This window comes from Aegilops tauschii, chromosome 7 (assembly GCF_002575655.3).
Source record: "Aegilops tauschii subsp. strangulata cultivar AL8/78 chromosome 7, Aet v6.0, whole genome shotgun sequence".
Taxonomy (NCBI): Eukaryota; Viridiplantae; Streptophyta; class Magnoliopsida; order Poales; family Poaceae; genus Aegilops; species Aegilops tauschii.
The window spans coordinates 120,621,383-120,631,276 of record NC_053041.3 but is presented as its reverse complement, the minus strand read 5'-3'; the positions used below and the strand labels follow the sequence as shown (position 1 = coordinate 120,631,276).

Genomic DNA, 9,894 nt, shown 5'->3' with positions numbered 1-9,894 from the left:
CTTTGGCTTGTGGGGGAAGCCACCCCCTTCCCCCCTTGGCCGCCGCCCCCCTTGGAGATCTGGCGCCCCCCAGGGGTCCTATAAATAGTGGGGGGGAGGGAGGGCAGCAATACAACAGCCCCTGGCGCCTCCCTCTCCCCCTGCAACACCTCTCCCTCTCGCAGAAGCTTGTCGAAGCCCTGCCGAGATCCCGCTACATCCACCACCACGCCGTCGTGCTGCTGGATCTCCATCAACCTCTCCTTCCCCCTTGCTGGATCAAGAAGGAGGAGACGTCGCTGCACCGTACGTGTGTTGAACGCGGAGGTGCCGTCCGTTCGGCACTAAGTCATCGGTGATTTGAATCACGGCGAGTACGACTCCGTCATCCACGTTCATTGGAACGCTTCCGCTCGCGATCTACAAGGGTATGTAGATGCACCCCCTTCCCTCGTTGCTAGTATACTCCATAGATGCATCTTGGTGAGCGTAGGAAAATTTTAAAATTATGCTACGAATCCCAACAGCTTGCTCTTCACTCGGTAGGATTTTTTTCAAACTTAGGCGAGTACTGGACTGCAGCTAAGCCCCCGAGTGAGAGGCTTGCTCTTCACTCGGTAGGATTTTTTCAATCTTAGGAGAAACGGATTCGCAGCTAAGCCCCCGAGTGAGAGGGTTGCTCTTCACTCGGTAGGATTTTTTCAAACATAGGCGAAACGGATTCGCAGCTAAGCCACCCACTGGGGGATTTCAAACACATGTATAATCGATAACAATCGTTTAGAAGACTGTAAAACTGTGTCTTTGATAAACAAACTAAAAAGGTATTTCTTATTACATCTCAATAGTCTGAATGCTTAAGTATAAAAACGACGGAGCAACTCTGCATTCCAAGCGCATGGCTCGTCTTTATTGTGCTCCACATTATAGAGGTGATACGCTCCATTGTGGAGCACCTTGGTGATGATGAAGGGACCTTCCCATGCGGGAGCAAGCTTGTGCGGCCGTTGCTGATCCACTCGGAGAACCAGGTCTCCCTCTTGAAATGCTCGGCCTCTCATGTTTCTAGCGTGGAATCGACGTAGGTCTTCCTGATAAATGGTCGAGCGGATCAGGGCCATCTCTCTTTCTTCTTCCAGAAGATCAACAGCATCTTGTCGAGCTTGTTCTACTTCGGCTTGTGAGAAAAGTTCCACTCGGGGTGCATTGTGAAGCAAGTCACTCGGAAGCACAGCTTCAGCCCCGTAACTAGGAAGAACGAAGTGCGAGCAGTCGATCGATTTGGAGTTGTTCTCAATCCCCAAAGTACTGATGGCAGCTCATCAACCCAAGCGCATGCCGCATGCTTGAGATCACGCATCAATCGAGGCTTCAGCCCTTTGAGGATCAAACCATTTTATCTTTCTGCTTGCCCATTCGACTGTGGGTGGGCGACTGAAGCATAATCGACCCGAGTGCCTTGGGAAGCGCAGAAAGCTCTGAATTCATCTGAATCAAAGTTTGACCCATTATCTGTGATGATGCTGTGCGGAACTCCATATATGAATGTTAACTCTCTGATGAAGCTGACAGCAGTGCTTGCTTCGAGGTTCTTGATAGGTTTAGCTTCAATCCATTTAGTGAACTTGTCGACTGCTACGAGCACATGGGTGAAACCACTCCTGCCAGTCCTCAAAGGTCCGACCATATCTAATCCCCAAACTGCAAATGGCCAGACGAGTGGAATGGTCTTCAAAGCTGAAGCAGGTTTGTGGGACATGTTGGAGTAGAACTGGCATCCCTCACACTTGTCGACTATTTCTTTCGCCATCTCGTTGGCATGTGGCCAATAAAACCCGGCTCGGTATGCTTTGGCCACGATGGTCCGAGAGGACGCATGGTGACCACAGGTCCCCGAGTGGATATCATTGAGGATCATTCGGCCTTCTTCTGGCGTGATGCATTTCTGACTGACTCCGGTGACACTCTCTCTGTAAAGCTGTCCACCCATCACAGTAAAGGCTTTGGATCGACGGACGATATGACGAGCCTCTTCTTCATCCTCTGGGAGTTCTTTCCTAAGAATATATGCAATGTATGGCACCGTCCAATCAGGAGTGACGACCAAAACCTCCATGACCAAGTCGACCACGACTGGGATTTCAACTTCAGTCGGATCAGTGGAGCTCTTAGGCTGTGGGGGTTCTTCAGTGAAAGGATCTTCTTGAACTGAAGGTGTGTGAATATGCTCCAAAAACACATTGCTGGGAATGGGCTCCCTCTTGGAACCTATCTTTGCCAAGTCGTCGGCTGCTTGATTTTTCAGTCGGGGTATATGGTGAAGCTCTAACCCCTCAAACTTCTTTTCCAAGTTTCTCAATGCATTGCAATAACCAGTTATAGCTGGACTCCCAACATCCCATTCCTTCATCACTTGATTGACTACCAAATCCGAGTCGCCGTAAACCATTAGGCGCCGGACGCCGAGTGAAATAGCCATACGCAACCCGTACAGAAGTGCCTCATACTCAGCTTCATTGTTAGAGGAGTCAAAGTGAATCTGGAGAACATAACTGAGCTTGTCGCCTCGCGGAGATACCAGGACTAACCCAGCACCTGAACCATTCAACATCTTGGACCCGTCGAAGAACATAGTCCAATGTTCCGACTGGATTTAAGTCGGCAGTTATTGTTCAATCCATTCGACGAGAAAATCTGCTATTGCCTGGGATTTGATTGCTTTCTTTGCCTCAAACTTGATATCCAGCGGAAGGAGTTCAATCACCCATTTAGCCACTCGACCAGTTGCATCCCTGTTATTCAATATTTCTAACAATGGAGCGTCGCTGACGACTGTAATTGAATGGTCTGAGAAGTAATGTGCAACCTTCTTTGTGGTCAAGTAAATCCCATAGACAAGCTTCCGATAATATACTGGGCGCTGAACCTTGTAGGCCTTGCCTTCTTCTTCCCGCTCGACCGTGAGTACTGTACTGACAACCTGTCCAGTGGCTGCAATATAAAGCAGTAAAGGCTCTTTGCTGATTGGGGCAGCAAGCACCGGCTGGGTGGAAAGCAGGGTTTTTAGTTCTGCAAACGCCGTCAGCTTCAGGAGTCCACTCGAACTTGTCAGATTTCTTCATCAGTCGGTAAGAGGTAACGCCTTTTCACCAAGACGAGAGATGAATCAACTCAACGCGGCCAAACAACAAGTAAGCTTCTGAACGTCGTGTACACGCACGGGGCGTTTCATTCGGAGGATTGCGCCAACCTTCTCTGGGTTTGCATTGATCCCACGTTCGGAAACGAGGAAACCGAGTAACTTGCCACCTGGAACTCCAAACGTACACTTCGATGGATTGAGCTTGATATCATATCTCCTTAAATTGGCAAAGGTTTCAGCGAGATCAGTTAGCAGGTCGGAACCTTTGCGTGACTTAACCACGATGTCATCCATATATGCCTCCACATTCCGACTGATTTGAGTGAGCAGGCACTTCTGTATCATGCACATGAATGTGGCACCAACATTCTTGAGACCAAAAGGCATGGTGACATAACAAAAGCACCCTAATGGGGTGATCAAAGCTGTTTTTATTTCATCGGGTCCATACAGTCGGATCTGATGGTACCCGGAATATGCATCCAGGAAAGACAACCGCTCACACCCCGCAGTCGAGTCGACTATCTGATGATGCGAGGAAGAGGGAAGTGATCCTTCGGGCAGGCCCGATTGATATGCTTGAAGTCGATACACATGCGGAGTGAATCATCTTTCTTAGGAACCATGACGACATTGGCGAGCCACTCGGAGTGGTAAATCTCTCGGATGAACTCAGCTGCCAGAAGCCGAGCCACTTCCTCGCCAATTGCATTTCTCTTTTGTACGGCGGACCATCGAAGATGCTCTTTGATTGGTTTTACCTTTGGGTCAACTGCAAACGGTGCTCAGCTAGTTACCTGGGCACACCCGGCATGTCAGAAGGTTTCCATGCGAAGATGCCCCAGTTCTCACGGAGGAACTGGATGAGTGCTTCTTCCTATTTGCTGTCGGCCATCGTTGAAATATGAGTCGGAGCAGCATTGGGATCGGTCGGGTGAATATGAACCGACTTTGTCTCACCAGACGACTGAAATGCGGACTCTGAGGCAGGTTTCTTAGCCCGCGGCAAATCACTCGGATCAGCATTCTTCTGATATTCCTGCATTTCAACTGTTGTCATCTGTTCATCAGCAATTTTTGAGCCCTTCTGGAGGCACTCTTCTACTCGCTGCCGATTGCCAGTGACTGTGATCACGCCCCTAGGGCCAGGCATCTTCAGCTTGAGGTACACGTAACATGGTCGAGCCATGAAATGAGCATATGCGGTCCTGCCCAGGATAGCATGATAGGCACTATGAAAATCCACAACTTCAACTATCAACTTTTCCTTACGGTAATCGGTCGAATCACCGAAAACCATGTCAAGAGTTATCTGGCCGAGTGAATCGGCTTTCTTCCCAGGAATGACTCCATGGAATCGCATGTTGCTTTCGCTGAGTTTGGACATCGGAATGCCCATCCCTCGGATGGTCTCAGCGTACAGAATATTGAGGCCACTGCCTCCATCCATCAAGACTTTAGTCAGTCGGGTGCCCCCAACGACCGGGTCGACCACCAACGCTTGCCTCCCGGGGGTGGCAACACGCGGAGGATGGTCGGACTGGTCGAATGTGATGGGAGTCTTGGACCACTTCAAATATGTTGGTGTTGTCGGAGCAACCATGTTTACTTCTCTATTGATGACCTTCAATCGACTTTTGCTTTCAACGTCAGCAAAAATCACCAAAGTGGAGTTGGCATTGGGGAAACCATCATCGCCTTCTTCCTTATCCTCATCTTTGTCCAACTCCTTTTCCTACTCACTGGGTTGTTTCTCTCGGAACTGCTGGATCAGGAGCCGACACTGGGCTGTTTAGGATAAATCAGATTACCCTCTTCATCCTTCTTAGTGTGAATGTGACATGGTAAATCCAAAACATCATTTCCTGCTTGATCTTTCACCTTCTTGGGGATCCAAGGCCCTTTGGGCTTCCCCTTAAACTTCCCTTGAGTCACAATTGCTGCAGTTTCGCCAGGCCCTGCTGGCTCGGCTTTCCGTTTTTGTTTCCTATCTCCTCCAGTGTCTTGGGCGACTGGTTTGCCCTTTCCACTGCGGAGTCGATCCTATTCTTCTTCGTTGGCATACCGAGTGGCTATCTCCATCATTTGGGTCAGAGTCATGTCTCCTGTCTGACCGAATTTCAGATTAAGCTCTCGATACCGAAAGCCCTCCTTGAAGGCGCAAACCACTTGATGCTGGGATACATTTTCCACTATGTGATGCAAAGTGGTCCACCTCTGAATGTAATCTCTTAAGGTCTCATTCGGCTTCTGTACACAATGTTGCAACTCTGCCAACCCCGCTGGTCGTTTGCAAGTACCCTCGAAAGTTCTGACAAACACTCGGGCCAGCTCTTCCCAGCTGAAAATACTGCCAGGAGCCAACTGATTCAGCCATGCCCTGGCTGAACCCTCTAACATCAGAGGAAGATGTTTCATAGCTACTTCATCATTTCCACCACCGATCTGTACAGCCACTCGGTAATCTTCGAGCCAAGTGTCAGGCTTCTACTCACCGGTAAACTTACTAACTCCAGTCACCAACCTGAAGTTGGGAGGGATCTCAGCGGCTCTGATGGCTCTGCTAAAGCACTCGGGGCCTGAAACGTGAACTCTGCTTCCACTCGGGCAGTCTCTGTCTCGCCCTTCTCTGTGTGCCCGGTTCCTATCGACCACACCTTGCACCAAAATTGACCTGGCATCAAACCCAGGCTCCCTTGGGTCGACTGGCAATCTCCACTCATCGCTGTATGGGCGCCTGTCATCATGATGACGGGGCACATATGACCCACCCCTCGGAGGGGGCGTAGGCACTCGACGGCGGTCATCGCGACTGAAATGATTATCAAACTGTTCATGATTCCGACCCAAGTATTGCTCTTGACGATACCCACGTCCCTCATGCCTCTGAGGCGATCTTGGGCTGTGAGCCGACTGGACTGTATCAGCCATCACGGATCTGCTATGGATTTTGTCTTGCGACTGAGACACCGCCGTGTTCTGCTCTCCTGCTTCCCGGAGCAAAGCCCGGATCTGCATCAAACCTCTTCCAGCCTCCGACTGGGAGGGCTGAATGGACTCTGCTATACAGGCTGCAGCTGTAAGATTCTAAATTGGAGTGCGGTATACCTAAGGTTGTGGCGGGAAAAGTTGTCGCGGCCGTCGACTGGACTCAGGGATCCGCTGCCGAGCACGCTCGTCGAGTGCATGCTGAAGGTTCTCCAGTTGGGTGCGCTCAGCCAGATTGGCAGGGCGCGCCTTCTCCAAGGCCCGAGCCTTAGAGGTCTCTCCTCTGATGGGTGTGTGGAGCGCATCCATGTTGCGGCGGTGAAGCTCCTCCCTCTGTTGTGAAGAGAGAGTTTCGGGGTGGTACTCTTTGTGAATGCGCGACGGATCTCTGCCGCCACCGTTGCGACGGAAACCAGGCGGGTTGCGCGGCGTGTCGACCATCAGGACTTCTGCCGCAGGATCGCTGCTGTCGCACTCGGATAAGGTCTCGACGGAGCCAGCCGACAGATCGAACAAGCCGTAGAGTTATTCGTCGGGCTCAATTGCCATGACTTGGGGCGTGGCCGACTGGCGTGCCACCGTGTGTTTCACCCACCGTTGGAGCCGCGAGCGACCAGGTCGCTTACGGCGGCGAACTGCGGGAAGCGAAGAGACTGCAGGAGCCGACCGATACTGAGTTGACGGCTGCCGTAGAAAGACGCCGCGAACGCACGCGCGGAAGTGCATCGCCCCGCGGACGGGGAGTGTCTCGACATCAAGGGGGGCCTCCTGGAGCCAGGCGGAGTCATCGACGACAAAGACGAGCGCGCCGAGACGGATCTCGCGGCCCTCTGCCAATCCACTGCGCGAAACCATGATGATGGGAATCGGAAAAACTGCAACTTCACCAGAAAATCGCTAAGACACCTGCCCACGGTGGGCGCCAACTATCGTGGTTCTAAGCCTGACAGTAGAATGAGGGGTAGGTATGGGGAGGCAAGATCTTAGCTGTGATGAACTTGTGCACGCAAGATTTACGAGTTCAGGCCCTTCTCGGTGGAAGTAACAGCCCTACGTCTCGGTGCTTGGGATCTCGGTCGATTGGATTATGCGTGAAGTTACAGGGGGTGCGAACCCTTGTGCCTGAGGAGGGGGGTGGCTTATATAGAGTTCGCCAGACCCCTCTGGCCCTCATTTACACAGGGTTCAATGTACATAAAGATAGGACGTTACTGGTAATGCCACCATTAAAGTCATATCAATGATCATTAAAACTACGGAGTGAACGCCTGACCGTTGCCATTAAGAGTGACTTTAGGTCTTCTTATACTCCGAGTGGTTTCTGATATGTTCGAGTGAGCATACTCTTGTCGAATGGAACTGGGTTGTCCGAGTGGAACCCTCAGTCGAGTGGGTTGGACCATGTAATGATTTCAGTCGGTAGAATCCATTGCCTCTTGAATGTTCTTGACCGTAGGGCAGTGTCCTTGGGTATGGTACTTAGATCAGGTCTATTGTCCTACCCTAGGTACATGTCATCGTGAGGCGGCGCACCCCTTTCCTTCTCCCTCTTTCCTCCTTCCTTCTCTCCTACTCCTACTACATGGAAGGTGGGAATCCTACTCCCGGTGGGAGTAGGACTCCCCATGGGGCGCGCCATAGGAGGGCCGGCCCTTCCCCTCCTCCACTCCTTTATATACGGGGGAGGGGGGCACCCCATAGACACACAAGTTGATCATTGATCTTTTAGCCATGTGCGGTTCCCCCCTCCACCATAATCCACCTCGGTCATATCGTCGTAGTGCTTAGGCGAAGCCCTGCGCCGGTAGCTTCATCATCACCGTCATCACGCCGTCGTGCTGACAAAGCTCTTCCCCGACACTCTACTGGAATGTGAGTTCGTGGGACGTCACCGAGCCAAACGTGTGCAGATCGCGGAGGTGCCGTACCATCAGTGCTAGGATCGGTTGATCGTGAAGACGTACGACTACATCAACCGCGTTGTCATAACGCTTCCGCTTACGGTCTACCAGGGTACGTGGACAATACTATCCCCTCTCGTTGCTATGCATCACCATGATCTTGCGTGTGCGTAGGAATTTTTTTGAAATTACTACGTTCCCCAACAGTGGCATCCGAGCCAGGTTTATGCGTAGATGTTATATGCACGAGTAGAACACAAAGAGTTGTGGCCGATAATAGTCATGCTGCTTACCAGCATGTCATACTTTGATTCGACGGTATTTTTGGATGAAGCGGCCCGGACCGACATTACGCGTACGCTTACGCGAGACTGGTTCTACTGACGTGCTTCGCACACAGGTGGCTGGCGGGTGTCAGTTTCTCCAACTTTAGTTGAATCGAGTGTGGCTACGCCCGGTCCTTGTTGAAGGTTAAAACAGCACATACTTGACGAAAAATCGTTGTGGTTTTGATGCATAGGCAAGAACGGTTCTTGCTCAGCCCGTAGCAGCCACGTAAAACTTGCAACAACAAAGTAGAGGACGTCTAACTTGTTTTTGCAGGGCATGTTGTGATGTGATATGGTCAAGACATGATGCTAAATTTTATTGTATGAGATGATCATGTTTTGTAACGGAGTTATCGGCAACTGGCGGGAGCCATATGGTTGTCGCTTTATTGTATGAAATGCAATTGCCATGTAATTGCTTTACTTTATCACTAAGCGGTAGCGATAGTCGTAGAAGCAATAGTTGGCGAGACGACAATGATGCTACGATGGAGATCAAGGTGTCGCGCCAGTGACGATGGTGATCATGATGGTGCTTTGGAGATGGAGATCGAAGGCACAAGATGATGATGGCCATATCATATCACTTATATTGATTGCATGTGATGTTTATCCTTTATGCATCTTATTTTGCTTAGTTCGACGGTAGCATTATAAGATGATCTCTCACTAAATTTCAAGGTATAAATGTTCTCCCTGAGTATGCACCGTTGCGAAAGTTTGTTGTGTCGAGACACCACGTGATGATCGGGTGTGATAAGCTCTACGTTCACATACAACGGGTGCAAGCCAGTTTTGCACACGCAGAATACTCGGGTTAAACTTGACGAGCCTAGCATATGCAGATATGGCCTCGGAGCACGGAGACCGAAAGGTCGAGCGTGAATCATATAGTAGATATGATCAACATAGTGATGTTCACCATTGAAAACTACTCCATCTCACGTGATGATCGGACATGGTTTAGTTGATATGGATCACGTGATCATTTAGATGACTTGAGGGATGTCTATCTAAGTGGGAGTTCTTAAGTAATATGATTAATTGAACTTAAATTTATCATGAACTTAGTCCTGATAGTATTTGCATATCTATGTTGTAGATCAATAGCTCGCAAATAGCTTCCCCGTTTTATTTATGATATGTTCCTAGAGAAAATAAGTTGAAAGATGTTAGTAGCAATGATGCGGATTGGATCCATGATCTGAGGATTATCCTCATTGTTGCACAGAAGAATTATGTCCTTGATGCACCGCTAGGTGACGGACCTATTGCAGGAGCATATGCAGACATTATGAACGTTTGGAAAAGCTCGGTATGATGACTACTTGATAGTTTAGTGCACCATGCTTTATGGCTTAGAACCGGGACTTCAAAAATGTTTTGAACTCCACGGAGCATATAAGATGTTCCAAGAGTTGAAATTGGTATTTCGTACTCATGCCCGTGTCAAGAGGTATGAGACCTCTAACAGTACTTTGCCTACAAAATGGAGGAGAATGGCTCAACCAGTGAGTATGTGCTCAGATTGTCTGGGTACTACGATTGCTTGAAT

General features: G+C 49.9%; 1 protein-coding gene across 1 annotated transcript; it reads right to left on the bottom strand.

The window, feature by feature from the left end:
• Nucleotides 1-3,998: 3,998 nt before the first annotated feature.
• LOC141026910 (uncharacterized) lies at nucleotides 3,999-4,724 on the bottom strand. Its single transcript, XM_073503788.1, has one exon. It carries the CDS (start codon nucleotides 4,722-4,724, stop codon nucleotides 3,999-4,001), a length of 726 nt encoding a protein of 241 aa, XP_073359889.1.
• Between the last annotated feature and the right edge of the window lie 5,170 nt (nucleotides 4,725-9,894).